General features: G+C 43.2%; 1 protein-coding gene across 6 annotated transcripts in view; it reads left to right on the top strand.

Moving 5' to 3' along the window:
- Nucleotides 1-302: 302 nt before the first annotated feature.
- The window catches only part of LOC109884792 (focal adhesion kinase 1-like), a 131,586-nt gene continuing 112,324 nt past the window's right edge, over nucleotides 303-19,564 (top strand). For 3 of the 6 annotated variants that reach the window (XM_031816295.1, XM_031816294.1, XM_031816293.1), the window contains exon 1: nucleotides 316-340. Coding sequence is in view for 1 of the 6 variants with exons in the window: in XM_031816296.1 (XP_031672156.1) it covers nucleotides 8,895-8,970 (76 nt within the window). In the remaining 5 variants the exon portion in view is untranslated. Of the gene's footprint in view, nucleotides 341-8,136; nucleotides 8,971-19,564 lie in introns of those variants that run through there. The other 3 variants (XR_004207680.1, XM_031816292.1, XM_031816296.1) reach the window with 3 other exon arrangements.

Genomic DNA, 19,564 nt, shown 5'->3' with positions numbered 1-19,564 from the left:
CCTGCTACCATCATGCTGGCCTTTAAGAAATGTGCAGTACCATCAATGTATAATGTTACCACTTGAGATGACAGTCACCGTTACATCACCTGAAACAGCAAAGGTTCTGTGCAAGCAGGCCAAGACCCCAGTGCCTTTGGCAGTGCAGTCTAACAGCCTCTGGGCTGTGCTGAACAGATGACCTCTAGGGGGCTGTATCTGCACAGGTGCTGCTGGCTACTGGCTGCTGGCTGGCCTCCACAGTCAGCTCATTTAAATACCCTGAGTAATGCCATCCTAACATACTTCTCTCTCTCTGTTTCCCTTGCAGATATTTCCAGGATATCATCATACTACGCTGGTATGTACCGGGGGATTTTGCCCTGGCAATAAAGATTCTGTCATTTAAAGTTATTCGTGCTATGTGTATTTTACCCTGGCAGTAAAGATTCTGTCATTTAAAGTTAATAGTGATATGTGTATTTTACCCTGGCAATAAAGATTCTGTCATTTAAAGTTAATAGTGATATGTGTATTTTACCCTGGCAGTAAAGATTCTGTCATTTAAAGTTAATAGTGATATGTGTATTTTACCCTGGCAGTAAAGATTCTGTCATTTAAAGTTAATAGTGATATGTGTATTTTACCCTGGCAATAAAGATTCTGTCATTTAAAGTTAATAGTGATATGTGTATTTTACCCTGGCAGTAAAGATTCTGTCATTTAAAGTTAATAGTGATATGTGTATTTTACCCTGGCAGTAAAGATTCTGTCATTTAAAGTTAATAGTGATATGTGTATTTTACCCTGGCAGTAAAGATTCTGTCATTTAAAGTTAATAGTGATATGTGTATTTTACCCTGGCAGTAAAGATTCTGTCATTTAAAGTTAATAGTGCTATGTGTATTTTACCCTGGCAGTAAAGATTCTGTCATTTAAAGTTAATAGTGCTATGTGTATTTTACCCTGGCAGTAAAGATTCTGTCATTTAAAGTTAATAGTGCTATGTGTGAAGTGCTGGTTGAGTGTGTGTAGTTATTATAGAAAAAGGACAAACTGCACCTAGACTTGCTCTAGATGAGTGCAGCCAGATTGTATTCTACATGTTGTTCCCTATACAGTACATACAGCTATTCCACATGTTGTTCCCTATACAATATATACAGCTATTCCACATGTTGTTCCCTATACAGTACATACAGCTATTCCACATGTTGTTCCCTATACAATACATACAGCTATTCTACATGTAGTTCCCTTTACAGTACATACAGCTATTCTACATGTTGTTCCCTATACAGTACATACAGCTATTCCACATGTTGTTCCCTATACAATACATACAGCTATCCCACATGTTGTTCCCTATACAGTACATACAGTTATTCCACATGTTGTTTCCTATACAATACATACAGATATTCTACATGTTGTTCCCTATACAGTACATACAGCTATTCTACATGTTGTTCCCTATACAATACATACAGCTATTCTACATGTTGTTCCCTATACAATACATACAGATATTCTACATGTTGTTCCCTATACAATACATACAGATATTCTACATGTTGTTCCCTATACAGTACATACAGTTATTCCACATGTTGTTTCCTATACAGTACATACAGTTATTCCACATGTTGTTCCCTATACAATACATACAGATATTCTACATGTTGTTCCCTATACAGTACATACAGTTATTCCACATGTTGTTCCCTATACAATACATACAGCTATTCTACATGTTGTTCCCTATACAGTACATACAGCTATTCTACATGTTGTTCCCTATACAGTACATACAGCTATTCCACATGTTGTTCCCTATACAATACATACAGCTATTCTACATGTTGTTCCCTATACAGTACATACAGTTATTCCACATGTTGTTCCCTATACAATACATACAGATATTCTACATGTTGTTCCCTATACAGTACATACAGTTATTCCACATGTTGTTCCCTATACAATACATACAGCTATTCTACATGTTGTTCCCTATACAGTACATACAGCTATTCTACATGTTGTTCCCTATACAGTACATACAGTTATTCCACATGTTGTTCCCTATACAGTACATACAGCTATTCCACATGTTGTTCCCTATACAATATATACAGCTATCCCACATGTTGTTCCCTATACAGTACATACAGCTATTCCACATGTTGTTCCCTATACAATACATACAGCTATTCCACATGTTGTTCCATATACAGTACATACAGCTATTCCACATGTTGTTCCCTATACAATACATACAGCTATTCCACATGTTGTTCCATATACAGTACATACAGCTATTCTACATGTTGTTCCCTATACAGTACATACAGCTATGTGACTATGTTAGCTTCCTGGAGGGGGCCCATGGCTGAAGCTAAAGGCATGATGGGGCTGTCTTCATCTCCTGCAATCTCCTGCAATCAGCATTTCTCTCTGATTCTTCATCAATATTTAATTGTTTGAACAACATGTACTGGAGAAAATTATCTATTGGAAAATATCAGTATTAGTTGCAGTAAACATCTCTGCAAAGGAATGAAGGAATGAAAATCTCTTCCAGTTTGATAGCTATTTAATTTCTCACCAGACTTACAGTTTTGACTTAAATCGGCTTGAAAATCTATGGCAAGACCTCAACATGGCTGGCTAGCACAGCCTGTTCTCATAGTTTCACTTCGGAATTGCCGTAATTGGATGAACGTACATTTTTGACCCATTCATTCTGTGTGTTTACAGAGTAATTCTGTGTGTTTACAGGGTAATTCTGTGTGTTTACAGGGTAATTCTGTGTGTTTACAGGGTAATTCTGTGTGTTTACAGGGTTAATTCCGTGTGGTTACAGAGTTATTTTCGCGTGTTTACAGGGTTTAAACAGAAACAACTCAAAGGTTAAATGTGCTTTTTTCATTCAGTATCATGAGGTACTCTTCCTGCTTGTGAGAGAATTGTGAACTGCCGTGGCGCAGGGGTCTAAGCAGTGTGCTCTGGCTCAGGGCCTTGTGAGTTTGTTGTGAACTGCCGTGGCGCAGGGGTCTAAGCAGTGTGCTCTGGCTCAGGGCCTTGTGAGTTCGTTGTGAACTGCCGTGGAGCAGGGGTCTAAGCAGTGTGCTCTGGCTCAGGGCCTTGTGAGTTCATTGTGAACTGCCGTGGCGCAGGGGTCTAAGCAGTGTGCTCTGGCTCAGGGCCTTGTGAGTTCGTTGTGAACTGCCGTGGCGCAGGGGTCTAAGCAGTGTGCTCTGGCTCAGGGCCTTGTGAGTTCGTTGTGAACTGCCGTGGAGCAGGGGTCTAAGCAGTGTGCTCTGGCTCAGGGCCTTGTGAGTTCGTTGTGAACTGCCGTGGCGCAGGGGTCTAAGCAGTGTGCTCTGGCTCAGGGCCTTGTGAGTTCGTTGTGAACTGCCGTGGAGCAGGTGTCTAAGCAGTGTGCTCTGGCTCAGGGCCTTGTGAGTTCGTTGTGAACTGCCGTGGAGCAGGTGTCTAAGCAGTGTGCTCTGGCTCAGGGCCTTGTGAGTTCGTTGTGAACTGCCGTGGCGCAGGGGTTTAAGCAGTGTGCTCTGGCTCAGGGCCTTGTGAGTTCGTTGTGAACTGCCGTGGCGCAGGGGTTTAAGCAGTGTGCTCTGGCTCAGGGCCTTGTGAGTTCGTTGTGAACTGCCGTGGCGCAGGTGTCTAAGCAGTGTGCTCTGGCTCAGGGCCTTGTGAGTTCGTTGTGAACTGCCGTGGCGCAGGAGTCTAAGCAGTGTGCTCTGGCTCAGGGCCTTGTGAGTTCGTTGTGAACTGCCGTGGCGCAGGGGTTTAAGCAGTGTGCTCTGGCTCAGGGCCTTGTGAGTTCGTTGTGAACTGCCGTGGAGCAGGGGTTTAAGCAGTGTGCTCTGGCTCAGGGCCTTGTGAGTTGGTTGTGCCATTGTGTTATTTCTAATTGTTATTTATTTATGTATGTAGCTCCAACAAAGGCACATATCCACATTCTCAGGACCTTTCACATGTCCCAAATCGAAGGCTCTTTCTTGTGACCAGCCTGGTCCAGCGATGATCAACAACCAACTTGACAGAGCTTGAAGAATATGAACAATAATAATGTGATGTGTAAATATTGTACAGTCCAGGTATGCAAAGCTCTTAGAGGATTACCCAGGAATACTCACAGCTGTAATCGCTGCCAAAGGTCATTCTGGTCGATATTGACTCAAGGGTGTGAATATTATTTTCACTTTGTCATTATGGAGTATTGTGTGTAGATGGGTGAGAGGAAATCGATTGAATCCATTTTTGAATTCAGGCTGCGGCACAACAAAATGTTGAATAAGTGAAGGGGTATGAATACTTTCTGAAGGTACTGTATGTATGTATGTAGCTGGAGCCCATTATTCTAGACATAATGGGGTTAATAACCTGATATCTAGGGCTCGGAGGCAGCCATGTTCCCTGTGCGAGTGTGTTGCGACAGACTATCAGTGGAAACATCTCTAAATTCTCTCTGTACTCACAGGGTTAGGACGGAGCTGGCTGTGAGGACAGACAGGTTAAGTGGTTAGTTGTGTACAGTTAAATAACTTCCAGCTGAGTGCTTGTGTTGATCCATAGTCAGTCAGCAGTATTGGAGAGTCGTGGCCTGGCCAAGACTGGATAACTGCACCAAAAGCCGGTATCATCTGACAGACTGACGTCCTCTTGAACGGGGTGCAGTATAAACAGAGTATGAATCATCTGGCATTAGTTATACAGTACATACCAACACTTTTACCAGGGTTTAGATTAGAGGTCCACCCACCGCTTATGATTTTTCAATGCCGATACCGATTATTGGAGGACCCAAAAAAGCCGATACCGATTATTGGAGGACCAAAAAAAGCCGATACCAATTAATCGGAAGAGTTTTTTATTTATTTGTAATAATGACAATTACAACAATACTGAATGAACACTTATTTTAACTTAATATAATACATCAATAAAATCAATTTAGCCTCAAATAAATAATGAAACATGTTCAATTTGGTTTAAATAATGCAAAAAGTGTTGGAGTAAAAGTGCAATTTGTGCCATGTAAGAAAGCTAACGTTTAAGTTCCTTGCTCAGAACATGAGAACATAGGAAAGCAGGTGGTTCCTTTTAACATGAGTCTTCAATATTGCCAGGTAAGAAGTTTTAGGTTGTAGTTATTATAGGAATTATAGGATTATTTCTCTCTATACCATTTGTATTTCATTAACCTTTGACTATTGGATGTTCTTATAGGCACTTTAGTATTGCCAGTGTAACAGTATAGCTTCCGTCCCTCTCCTCGCTCCTCCCTGGGCTCGAACCAGGAACACATCGACAACAGCCACCCTTGAAGCAGCGTTACCCATGCAGAGCAAGGGGAACAACCACTCCAAGTCTCAGAGTGAGTGACGTTTGAAACGCTATTAGCGTGCACCCCGCTAACTAGCTAGCCACCAGCCTAATCTCGGGAGTTGATAGGCTTGAAGTCATAAACAGTGCAGAAGCACATCGAAGAGCTGCTGGAAAAACGCACGAAAGTGCAGTTTGAATGAATGCTTACGAGCCTGCTGCTGCCTACCATCGCTCATTCAGACTGCTCTATCAAATCATAGCCTTAGTTATAACATAATAACACACAGAAATACGAAACTATCATCTCGAAAACAAGACGTTTATTCTTTCTTTATCTAAAGGGTGGCATCCATAAGTCTAAATATTCCTGTTATATTGCACAACTGTCAATGTTATGTCATAATTACCTACAATTCTGGCAAATTAGGCGGCCTAAACTGTTGCATATTCACTGACTCTGCGTGCAATGAACGCAAGAGAAATGACACAATTTCACCTGCTTAATATTGCCTGCTAACCTGGATTTCTTTTAGCTAAATATGCAGGTTTAAAAATATATACTTCTGTGTATTGATTTTAAGAAGATTGATGTTTATGGTTAGGTACACATTGGAGCAACGATACGCACCGCATCGATTATATGCAACGCAGGACACGCTAGATAAACTAGTAATATCATCAACCATGTGTAGTTAACTAGTGATTATGATTGATTGTTTTTTATAAGATAAGTTTAATGCTAGCTAGCAACTTACCTTGGCTTACTGCATTCGTGTAACAGGCAGTCTCCTCGTGGAGTGCAATGAGAGGCAGGTGGTTAGGGCGTTGGACTAGTTAACTGTAAGGTTGCAAGATTGAATCCCCGAGCTGACAAGGTAAAGATCTGTCGTTCTGCCCCTGAACAAGGCAGTTAACTCACTGTTCCTAGGCCGTCATTGAAAATAAGAATGTGTTGTTAACTGACTTGCCTAGTTAAATAAAGATTAAATAAAGGTGTAAAGGTGTAAAAAAAAAATCTGCCAAATCGGTGTCCAAAAATACAGATTTGCAGTGCTGCAGCACCTTGGCGTTGCTTGGAGGTTAGTGTGATTTAGTGGAAGGTTGTAGTTTGTGGAGAGCTAGGCTAGATCTGGCTGTGATAAATCACTGCTTGGTTACATAATGAAAGCTGTTCATGGCAGGTGCAATCTACTCTCTGTTTGTTTCAGCTACAGGCCCAGAAAAACATGTTGCAAAACACACACACACACACACACACACACACACACTCACTTCTGAATGTTTAAAGGGACCATAGAACTGCCTGTGTGTGATGTGTGTAATGAGTAGAGTGAGATTTGTCTCTTGATTGGGTTTGTTGTTTTTATGTCGGGGTGATTCACAGCCACAATTAATATTATTTGTTCTTCTTTAGTTTTACAGACATCTTGAATAATTGTCATGGTAATTGCAGCAATTAAAACATTTTGTTGGTCTCACACCATGTCCCAAATTCCCTATATAGTGCACTACTTTTGACCAGAGCCCTATGGGCCCTGATCTAAAGTAGTGTACTATAAAGGGACCAAGGTGCCTTTTTGGATGAAGCCTTAAAGTGTGTTAATGCGCTCGCTGAAAATGAGGAATTGATGTAGCACCCCTTGAGAGGAATTGATCATACATATTCAATTTATACTGGGTGCATGTGGAAAAATAGTCCTCTTTGAAAGGATGTAATATAGACAGAAGGCCTATACTGTGGAAGAACCCAATGACAACCAGATCCCTCTCCTCTCTCTATAGTGAATAATGTAGGTTGAGTCTGTGCTGGATTATGAGAACTATAGAACAGCACCATCCTGTAGAGCTGTTGAGGTAGTCAGTGGGTACAAACCAGGCTGTCTGTCTGTTCACAGAGCTTCAATTGAGTGGAGTGACTAAACACATCAAACTATCGTTTTCTGGGTCAATCATCTGTCAAACTCATTCCCCAAGTGTCAGGGGGTTTTCACTCCCCCGTTGTACATGATTGATGAACTAAGGAAGATCACTGATTAGTAAGGAACTCTCCTCACCTGGTTGTCTAGGAGATGCTAGGCCCTCCATGGAATGAATTTGACCCCCCCCCCGGCTGATTTAAATCATCTAAGCTTGATGATACCATTGTGTTTTGCAACAGGTTTAGAACTGCTTGTGTATGTAATAGTCTAGGCCTAATTCATGCATTATGACGTTATTCCATAGAACCTCTGTTCTGTTGTGTGATTGGTGGAATCAAAAAGCTCCATTGCCACTAAGACAGGGAGATAGCTGTGACCTCATCACACCACAGATCCAGTATCTGATCCCAGACATTCACTAGGATGGTGAAAGCATTGCAGAGTTACTTTTCATATCACTGAAAACATCTTATGTAACGTCATCAATATTCCTCACCTGTCTTACACCTTGGAGGAAAATGGAAGGCTGCAAATGGAAAGCATACAGGAGAGAGGAGGAGAGGAAGAAGGGAGGAAATGAGAGAGGGAGGGACATGTTTTGATTGATAGCCAGAGGCATAGGGGCAGACCTTGTTGTAAGGAGGAGAAAGAGGAGGAGGAAGAAGAGATATAGTTTGCTAATGAACTGAACGCTAGTCATGACCCTGGATGTAAGAGCCGCTGTCCATTTTGTAAACAGGAGAAGAGCTGAGTGTAGTTCCCTAAATGAGGTTCCCTCTCTCTCCTCCCTTCCTCCCACCCTGCCTCCCGCCTCCCTCACTTTCTCCCTACCTCTACCTCTCTCTCTCTCTCTCTGAGTCGCACACAAACCCAGCTCACACTCCCTCCTGACACAGCCGACTCGGCAGCAGGGTTTAACAGCAGCAGCAGCAGCTTGTCCTGGATTACAAGGCTGTCACATCGGAGTAGACAGGCGGTTGTAGTGCTGAACTAACTGAAGGATTGTTTTGGTTTTTTGCCTCCTCTGTGTCTTCTACTACACTGTTTTCCAAGTCAGCTGCCTCCCGGGCTTGATTAATTTACAAGGCTGTGCAGAGGCACGCAGAGGGATTTATTTAGAGGCTGGAAGCCAACGCTGAGGGGATCTGAAGAGGAATCGGAAGATAAGGAGCTGACAACACAGACCTGTCCCATATTGATCTCCTGTCTCTCTGTCTCCGTCTCTGTCTGTCTGTCGCTCTCGCTCTCGCTCTCGCTCTCTATCTCTGTCTCTCTCACTCCCTCTTGGAGTAACACCAAACACCTCTGACCCGGAAACAGCCTGTCTGTCAGGCAAGGTGGATGTTAGGATTAAAACCTCTTGAGGATTTCACTGAGTTGCTCCCTTGACGTCTTCTCTTCCTCACCCCACAGTTCTCTCCCCTGAGACAGGGCTGTGTGAACGGGTCCGAGGGGGGCAGCGGTAGAGGCTGTGAGGAGCGGAGAGGGGCTGTGCCGGGGTCCTCAGGGGCAGAGGAAGAAGCAGCAGCCTGGCCTGGCCTCTATGCGGTTGTGGAAGGGGACAGGGTCAGGGAGCCTGGGGCTGGTTCAGGCTGCAGGGTCTGGTGGTGGGATAGAAAGGCAGGCGCTGCTGCGGCCATCATGGAGAGGAGTGGCTGCATCCCCCTATGCTGGGCCCGGGGCGCCTGTGTTTATGCTCAACACCCTCCACTCCCAAGTATGTACTGTGTACACACAGCAGATATGTTATGCACACTAGGTGCTTCTAGGTAGAGCCTTTTAACCAGTGTTCATCTCAGTGTTTTTTAGAGGTCTTTCTGTTGATGATGGCTGTGTTTGGATGTGTGATGAATATGAATGTGATTTAAGGCTACACTGACTGAATGCTAATTCCCAGAACTCTGCTCTAGTTAGAGATGAATGTGATTTGCCAAGCCCTGCTTTATGCAGGTATTATTGCTGCCTTTCCTACTATAACATGCTAAGACGTCAGGTGCGCTGAATGGCAATGCCCCAATGTGTACAGTAGCACTGTACCGTAGGTTGCCATAGAGACAATGGTATTCTTCTGTCATCTGATCACCACAACAAACCAAGCCATGGTGGATATTAAGTCATCCATGGCTGTGAAAGTAATCAGTACAGCATCTAACACAGGGTTTCCCAACTCCAGTCCTCATTTTTATTGTAGCCCTGGACAAGCACACCTGATTCAACTAATCATGAGGCCCTAAAGGAGTTGAATGAGGTATGTTTGTCCCGGGTTACAACAGAAATGTGTGCTGGTGGGGGTACTGGAGAACCGGAGCTGGGAAACGCTGACTACTGCTGAGCACTGACTTACAGGAGGACTGCTGTCTGTCTGTCCCCTGAACATGTTACGGAGCAGAGGGGTGAATTCCCATGAGTCTTGAACTGATTAAGTGTCGGGCAGGGCTGTGATTAGTGTTCTTGTGAGGAGAGGGGATAGCTGTTGAATAACTAGGCCAGGTAGAGCGAGAAGTGCCCAGGAACTGCACAGCAGTAGCAGCAGAACTAGTAGTAGTAGAAACAGATTCAGAACTAGTAGCAGTAGAAACAGCACTAGTAGCAGTAGCAACAGAACTAGTAGTAGTAGAAACAGAACTTTCAGCAGTAGAAACAGAACTAGTAATAGTAGAAACGGAACTAGTAGTAGTAGAAACGCAAGTTGTAGTAGTAGAAACATAACTAGTAGTAGTAGAAACGGAACTAGTAGTAGTAGAAACAGAACTAGTAATAGTAGAAACGGAACTAGTAGTAGTAGAAATAGAACTAGTAGTAGTAGAAACGGAACTAGTAGTAGTAGAAACAGAACTAGTAGTAGTAGGAACAGAACTAGTAGTCGTAGAAACAGAACTAGTAGCAGTAGAAACAGAACTAGTAATAGTAGGAACAGAACTAGTAGTAGTAGAAACGGAACTAGTAGTAGTAGAAACAGAACTAGTAGTAGTAGAAACGGAACTAGTAGTGGTAGAAACAGAACTAGTAGTAGTTGAAACGGAACTAGTAGTAGTAGAAACATAACTATCAGCAGGAGAAACGGAACTAGTAGTAGTAGAAACAGAACTAGTAGTGGTAGGAACAGAACTAATAGTAGTAGAAACAGAACTAGTAGTGGTAGTAACTGAACTAGTAGTAGTAGAAACAGAACTATCAGCAGTAGAAACAGAACTAGTAGTAGTAGAAACAGAAACAGAACTATCAGCAGTAGAAACAGAACTAGCAGTAGTAGAAACAGAACTAGTAGTAGTAGAAACAGAACTAGTAGCAGTAGAAACAGAACTAGTAGCAGTAGAAACAGAACTAGTAGTAGTAGAAACATAACTATAACTATCAGCAGTAGAATCAGTAAAACAGAACGAGTAGCAGTAGAATCAGTAAAACAGAACTAGTAGCAGTAGAAACAGAAACAGAACTAGTAGCAGTAGAAACAGAATCAGAACTAGCAGCAGTAGAAACAGGAACAGAACTAGTAGCAGTAGAAACAGAATCAGAACTAGCAGCAGTAGAAACAGAACCAGAACTTGTAGCAGTAGAAACAGTAACAGAACTAGTAGCAGCAGAAACAGAAACAGAACGAGTAGCAGTAGAATCAGTAAAACAGAACTAGTAGCAGTAGAAACAGATTCAGAACTAGTAGCAGTAGAAACAGATTCAGAACTAGTAGTAGTAGAAACAGAATCAGAACTAGCAGCAGTAGAAACAGAATCAGAACTAGTAGCAGTAGAAACAGTAACAGAACTAGTAGCAGCAGAAACAGAACGAGTAGCAGTAGAATCAGTAAAACAGATCTAGTAGCAGTAGAAACAGGATCAGAACTAGTAGCAGTAGAAACAGATTCAGAACTAGTAGCAGTAGAAACAGAAACAGAACTAGTAGCAGTAGAAACAGATTCAGAACTAGTAGCAGTAGAAACAGAATCAGAACTAGCAGCAGTAGAAACAGAAACAGAACTAGTAGCAGTAGATACAGATTCAGAACTAGTAGCAGTAGAAACAGAATCAGAACTAACAGCAGTAGAAACAGATTCAGAACTAGTAGCAGTAGAAACAGAAACAGAACTAGTAGCAGTAGAAACAGATTCAGAACTAGTAGCAGTAGAAACAGAATCAGAACTAGCAGCAGTAGAAACATAACTAGCAGCAGTAGAAACAGAATCAGAACTAGCAGCAGTAGAAACAGGAACAGAACTAGTAGCAGTAGAAACAGATTCAAAACTAGCAGCAGTAGAAACAGAAACAGAAGTAGTAGCAGTAGAAACAGATTCAGAACTAGTAGCAGTAGTAACAGAAACAGAACTAGTAGCAGTAGAAACAGATTCAGAACTAGTAGCAGTAGAAACAGAACTAGTAGAAACAGAAACAGAACTAGTAGCAGTATCAGTAGAAACAGAACTAGTAGAAACTGAAACGGAACTAGTAGCAGTAGAAACAGAACTAGTAGCAGTAGAAACAGAACTATCAGCAGGAGCAACAGAACTAGTAGAATCAGAACTAGTAGCAGTAGAAACAGAACTAGTAGCAGTAGAAACAGAACTAGCAGCAGTAGAAGCAGAACTAGCAGCAGTAGAAACAGAACTAGCAGCAGTAGGAACAGAACTAGTATCAGTAGAAACAGAACTAGTAGCAGTAGAAACAGAACTAGCAGCAGTAGAAACAGAACTAGCAGCAGTAGAAACAGAACTTGTAGCAGTAGAAATAGAACTAGCAGCAGTAGAAACAGAACTAGCAGCAGTAGGAACAGAACTAGCAGCAGTAGCAGTAGCAGTAGAAACAGAACTAGCAGCAATAGAAACAGAACTAGCAGCAGTAGAAACAGAACTAGCAGCAGTAGCAGTAGAAACAGAACTAGCAGCAGTAGCAGTAGAAACAGAACTAGCAGCAGTAGAAACAGAACTAGCAGCAGTAGAAACAGAACTAGTAGCAGTAGAAACAGAACTAGCAGCAGTAGAAAGGGAACCTGCAGCAGAAACAGAACCAGCAGCAGAAACAGAAACAGCAGCGGAGGCAGCTGCTTTACTCTCTCCCTGGATACCAGTATCTATCATGAGTCCTAGTGCTTTACTCTCTCCCTGGATACCAGTATCTATCATGAGTCCTAGTGCTTTACTCTCTCCCTGGATACCAGTATCTATCATGAGTCCTGGTGCTTTACTCTCTCCCTGGATACCAGTATCTATCATGAGTCCTGGTGCTTTACTCTCTCCCTGGATACCAGTATCTATCATGAGTCCTGGTGCTTTACTCTCTCCCTGGATACCAGTATCTATCATGAGTCCTAGTGCTTTACTCTCTCCCTGGATACCAGTATCTATCATGAGTCCTAGTGCTTTACTCTCTCCCTGGATACCAGTATCTATCATGAGTCCTGGTGCTTTACTCTCTCCCTGGATACCAGTATCTATCATGAGTCCTGGTGCTTTACTCTCTCCCTGGATACCAGTATCTATCACGAGTCCTGGTGCTTTAGAAAAGCCAGAACAGAATAACACTGGGGAAGTCTTACCTTCTGGCTCTGGCTCTCCTTCTAACTGCATCCTCCAGGGTTAGTGTAAACGCAGCATATATTAAACCCAGGCAAAGACTTGATGTAGTTTTTTTGGCGGGGCTGGATAGTTCTGTGTGAGCTGGTACAGTAGGCAGAGGATGAGAGGAAAGGAAGCTTTAATCCAGGGAGGAAGTAGCTCCAGCAGTAGCAGGTCGTAATGACGATGAAGGAGTGTAGAGCAGAGCCGTGGGACTGAGGGAGAGAGTCAGTGGGAAACCGCTTCGGTCCCCACAGGCTATAGGATAGATACTGGATGCGTTCTAATTGTCACCCTATTCCCTATAGAGTGCAGTACTTTTGACAGGGCTCATAGGTGCAGTATGTAGGGAATAGGGTGCTGTTTGGGACGTGACCATACAGGCTACAGAGGCAGCAGGTGTTGTACCCTGAGCACTAACTCCACAGTAAAGGATGGTGATGGTGAAGGTATGGTGCTCCTTGCACTGGATATGATGTGATCATTTCTACTGTACTGTAGAAGGAGGGGTTTTGTTTGAGCCCTTGGTTCATGGTAATGCCATTGGGGCCAAATGGATCAAATCAGATTTTGTACTGTGACTCACTTGTCCCCACACACACACACACACACACACACACACACACACACACCCCACCCCACCCCACCCCACCCCACCCCACCCCACCCCCAATCAGTCACACTGATCTGTGGTATTTTGTTAACATTTCTTGATCAAAGCAAGAGATTTCAAAGCCATTAAAAGATAAGGCTTAGTTTTCAGCTGGAGGAATGTTGTGGTCAATGAAACATGTGAGATGCAACAGCATTAAAGGACACTGTCACGTTCTGACCTTAGTTCCTTTTTATGTCTTTGTGTTAGGTTGTTCAGGGCGTGAGTTGGGGTGGGTAGTCTATGTTCTTTTTATATTTCTATGTGTTTTAAACTGACCACCATCATTCCTGTTCCCAAGAACTCTTAGGCTTCACGCCACAATGACTACCGCCCTGTAGCACTTACTTCTTTAATAATGAAGTGCATTGAGAGGAAGGTTATGGCCCACATTAACTCCATCATCCCAGACACCCTAGACCCACTCCCAATTTGCATACCGCTACAACAGATCCATACACGATGAAGTGTACAAGCAACCTCTGACAAAAGTCCCTCTACTTCTATTCGAGGTGGAAATTATGAATCAGACACCTTATCGATATCAACAGCTCATAGTCCTCCTAGAATCAGAAGTGTTTTTGACTCAATGGAGGAACGTAGTCAGAGAAATGCTGATGAATGTCTTGTTCGAGCTGTATGCAACTGGTTCACCTCTGATGCTCACAGACAATGTGTATTGGAAGAGATTTCTGAGTGTTCTTCGCCCAGCATACACCCCTCCAACCAGACATGCTTTATCTACTTATTTGCTGGATGCAGAGTTAAAGTGAAGGTCAAGCAAATCATAGAGAAAGCAGACTGTATTGCAATCATCTCTGATCGGTGGTCAAATGTTCGTAGGCAAGAAATAATTAACTACATCATCTCCACCCCTCAACCAGTATTCTACAAGAGCACAGACACACCGGCCTCTACATTGCAGATGAGCTGAAGGCATAAGAGAGCCAAGGAAATGGTTAGGTATGTGAAGGGTCATCAAATTATAGCAGCAATCTACCTCACCAAGCAAAGTGAGAAGAATAAGTGCACCACATTGAAGCTGCCCAGCAGCACCCGTTTGGGTGGTCTTGTCATCATGTTTGACAGTTTCCTGGAGGGGAAGGAGCCTCTCCAAGAAATGGCCATATCACAGTCTGCCGATATGGACAGTCCCATCAAGAGGATCCTCCGGGATTTTGGGAGAGAGTGGTAAGCAGCCTGAAACTCCTGAAACCTATAGCAGTAGCCATTGCACTGATTGAGGGAGACAATGCCATCCTGTCTCATGTTCAGACTCTGCTTGCAGATGTAAGAGAAGAAATCCGTACTGCCCTGCCCACTACACTGTTGCTCCAAGCAGAGGAAACTGCAGTTCTGAAATACATCAAAAAGCGTGAAGACTTCTGCCTAAAGCCCATACACACCGCAGCGTACATGTTGGACCCCAAGTATGCTGGCAAGAGCATCCTGTCTGGTGTAGAGATCAACAAGGCCTATGGTGTCATCACTACCGTGTCTCGCCACCTTGGCCTGGATGAGGGAAAGGTTCTTGGCAGTCTGACGAAGTGCAAGGGCTTTGGGTTGGAGATGCAATATGGCAGTCGTGCCAACATATCTCATCACCCACCTGGTGGAAGGGACTATGTGGATCTGAGACTCTTTCCCCTGTTGCCTCCATTATCCTCCAAATCCAACCAACATCAGCCGTCTCAGAGCGCAACTGGTTATTGGTAGGGAACACACACACCAAAGCACACAACAGGCGTTTTGAGTCTGACAACGAGCCATCCTCAACAAGGTTGGAAAGGGACAGTGAAGATGAGGCCTCAGAGTCTGATGTTCAAGAGGTGGACATTGAGGAGGTCCAGGGAGAAGACATGGAAGCCTGAGAGGAAGACAACCAAAGCTTTAGTTTCAACCAAAGCTTTAGTTTTTAGATTTGACAGATGTATGTTGAAAACATTTTTGGGAGATGCGATGGTTCATTGGGGATCATTAGATATTCCCTTTATTTTGTTGTTCAGTGAAAGCATCCCATGTGAAGAGTCAACCCAATTAATTAAAGTTCAATTCGTAACTAAATTGTTTTTTTTATTTCTATTGGAAGGATTTAATCATTTACAATTACAGTGCGGCAAAAAAGTATTTAGTCAGCCACCAATTGTGCAAGTTCTCCCACTTGAAAAGATGAGAGAGGCCTGTAATTTTCATCATAGGTACACTTCAACTATGACAGACAAAATTAGATTTTTTATGAATTTATTTGCAAATTATAGTGGAAAATAAGTATTTGGTCACCTACAAACAAGCAAGATTTCTGGCTCTCACAGACCTGTAACTTCTTCTTTAAGAGGCTCCTCTGTCCTCCACTCGTTACCTGTATTAATGGCACCTGTTTGAACTTGTTATCAGTATAAAAGACACCTGTCCACAACCTCAAACAGTCACACTCCAAACTCCACTATGGCCAAGACCAAATAGCTGTCAAAGGACACCAGAAAAAAAATTGTAGACCTGCACCAGGCTGGGAAGACTGAATCTGCAATAGGTAAGCAGCTTGGTTTGAAGAAACCAACTGTGGGAGTTTCAGGCTGCTTACCACTCTCTCCCAAACCAACTGTGGGAGCAATTATTAGGAAATGGAAGACATACAAGACTCCCTCGATCTGGGGCTCCACGCAAGATCTCACCCTGTGGGGTCAAAATGATCACAAGAACGGTGAGCAAAAATCCCAGAACCACACGGGGGGACCTAGTGAATGACCTGCAGAGAGCTGGGACCAAAGTAACAAAGCCTACCATCAGTAACACACTATGCTGCCAGGGACTCAAATCCTGCAGTGCGAGACGTGTCCCCCTGCTTAAGCCAATACATGTCCAGGCCCATCTGAAGTTTGCTAGAGAGCATTTGGATGATCCAGAAGACGATTGGGAGAATGTCATATGGTCAGATGAAACCAAAATATAACTTTTTGGTAAAAACTCAACTCGTCGTGTTTGGAGGACAAAGAATGCTGAGTTGCATCCAAAGAACACCATACCTACTGTGAAGCATGGGGTGGAAACATCATGCTTTGGGGCTGTTTTTCTGCAAAGGGACCAGGACGACTGATCCGTGTAAAGAATGAATGGGGCCATGTATCGTGAGATTTTGAGTGAAAACCTCCTTCCATCAGCAAGGGCATTGAAGATGAAACGTGGCTGGGTCTTTCAGCCGGACAATGATCCCAAACACACCGCCCGGGCAACGAAGGAGTGGCTTCGTAAGAAGCATTTCAAGGTGCTGGAGTGGCCTAGCCAGTCGCCAGATCTCAACCCCATAGAAAATCTTTGGAGGGAGTTGAAAGTCTGTGTTGCCCAGCAACAGCCCCAAAACATCACTGCTCTAGAGGAGATCTGCATGGAGGAATGGGCCAAAATACCAGCAACAGTGTGTGAAAACCTTGTGAAGACTTACAGAAAACGTTTGACCTCTGTCATTGTCATCAAAGGGTATATAACAAAGTATTGAGTTAAACTTTTGTTATTGACCAAATACATATTTTCCACCATAATTTGCAAATAAATTCATAAAAAATCCTACAATGTGATTTTCTGGATTTTTTTTCTCACTTTGTCTGTCATAGTTGAATTGTACCTATGATGAAAATTACAGGCCTCTCTCATCTTTTTAAGTGGGAGAACTTGCACAATCGATGGCTGACTAAATACTTTTTTGCCCCACTGTATGTGTACTTATGATGAGGTAAAAGGTTTATGTTTCTGTCTCCATATGATATGGTAAATATATCCAATGCAAAAAACATTTACATTTAAATGGAATTCATATTAATTTGCGTATATTTCTGTTCATCCCCATTCCTTCCCATATAGTCCCGTGGAAAGTATATAATATAGTATATAATATTATATAATATAGTATATAATTCCCATGGAAAGTTTCCACCCCAAAATGTGCAACCCTAGTCCTGACTCTCTGTGGTCTCTAAAGATCCCATGGCACTTATTGTATGAGTATGTGTCTTAACCTTGGTGTCTTTGCTAAATTCCCCATCTGGCCCTCATACCATCACGGCCACCTAATCATCCCCAGCTTCCAATTGGCTCATTCATCACTGTAACTATTCCCCCGGTTGTTGCTGTGTTTGAAAATGTGTTCTCAGTCAACTTATCTGGTAAAATAAGGAATAAATCAAATAGTCTATATGTTCAGACAGGAGTGGATACCAGACCTGATTCCCCCTAGTGAGAGTAGACCAATGAAATGAATCCATCGGCTGCACAGCAAGCAGTTGGGTGAGGTCCTTTCCCTTCAGGACTAGAATTAACAGCCCTGTTCTACATGTCTATGTTCTCTAACCAAGGTTTTGCGACCATGCATTCATCACCTTCTTAGAAATATTGACTTTTGTGTGTGTGTGTGTGTGTGTGTGTGTGTGTGTGCGTGCGTATTCACGTGTCTTTCTCTCTGAATGAAGATGGTTGTATGTTGAACCTTAAGATAACTGTACAGGTGTCCAGTTGCAGCTTGTCCCTCTGCCTTGCACCATGCGTGTTTGAATTGAACACTTCCTCTCAGTAGAAAATGTACTCACATGCCTCCAAATCTAGTTCCTATTTCCTTTGCATACTTTAGTATTTGACTTTTGTTTTCATTATTGTTCACATTCACAGTAAGTTGCGTTACATCAGTAACCTGCGTTGTCCTGTAAGAATAGAAGGCCATGATCAAACCCTCCCTGGAGATAGCCTGGCCTAGCTGCTGAATGGGCCCTCCCTGGAGATAGCCTGGCCTAGCTGCTGAACAGGCCCTCCCTGGAGATAGCCTGGCCTAGCTGCTGAACGGGCCCTCCCTGGAGATAGCCTGGCCTAGCTGCTGAACGGGCCCTCCCTGGAGATAGCCTGGCCTAGCTGCTGAACGGGCCCTCCCTGGAGATAGCCTGGCCTAGCTGCTGAACGGGCCCTCCCTGGAGATAGCCTGGCCTGGCTGCTGAACGGGCCCTCCCTGGAGATAGCCTGGCCTGGCTGCTGAACGGGCCCTCCCTGGAGATAGCCTGGCCTGGCTGCTGAATGGGCCCTCCCTGGAGATAGCCTGGCCTAGCTGCTGAATGGGCCCTCTGTGAGTTGGGAAAAAGGCCATGTTTTTCTTCACCGCAGCGAAACAGTGGAACAGAAATGTATGGTTGCTCAGTAGTGCTGATGAAGTGCTGTTTGACTTTCATTGGAGTTGACACGTGTTGTTATAGCAGCGTTGCTCTGGCCAATGTGGGCTCAGACTACTGTCAATAACTAACCTAGAGAGAAGCCTGCAGTCCCACAGTCAATCCCTCTGAGCCACGAGACACTGTTACACAATCTCGTTAGGATGAGACTACAGTACAACTAGAGTAATGAGGTCAATACTCTCACAAGCTAGACAGATAGTGGGCTACTCTATTGATTATATTATCTAAGCTTATATACCAAGCTTTGTCTATACTACAAGGAAATGAAGAATGAATGATATAACTAAACATCCCACGGCAATGACCTGATGTCAACATCGAATAAACAAGTCTTTTGATTGATGTTGGATTGAGTTGAAATAACGAGGAAACAACGTTGTCATGTTTAACCCTGAGGGATAACAACTAGACTCTTATTATCCTAATATCCTATTAGCAGCCTGTTATTATCAGGCTGATATGATTCATGGGATAACCCAGAGTGAGTTGTATCAAGTTCATGTACAGTAATTGAGACATATATGTCAGTCTTACAATCAGATGGGTGTTATTTGGGGAGTGTGTGGGGACAACATTAAATCTCTGTCCTCTCCTGTATCACCCCTGTTAACCATCTCTCTCATCTAGTCTACTGGCCCTCCAGCCTCTCAGTCACTACAAGGGGTGTGTGTCCGTCTGTGTCCTATAATGATTAGCCTAACCTGGTAACAGGCCTTTCAGAAACTATAGTAGGGGAATTGGCTGAGGCAGTCAGTAGACATACATGCTAGAAAGTTCCTGATAATGTTGACAAAAGGTTTATTTAGTAGGTATATTTAAGAGTGTTAAACCTTAAAGATGTTTGACATGAAGTCATTTATCATTCTTCCATACAGTAGGTTCACTCAAGGAGCTTTGTCAGTATGAT

Source organism: Oncorhynchus kisutch, unplaced genomic scaffold, assembly GCF_002021735.2.
Source record: "Oncorhynchus kisutch isolate 150728-3 unplaced genomic scaffold, Okis_V2 scaffold772, whole genome shotgun sequence".
In the NCBI taxonomy this organism is placed as follows: Eukaryota; Metazoa; Chordata; class Actinopteri; order Salmoniformes; family Salmonidae; genus Oncorhynchus; species Oncorhynchus kisutch.
Note: the sequence above shows the minus strand (reverse complement) of the source record. Positions and strands in the feature narration are given on the sequence as shown.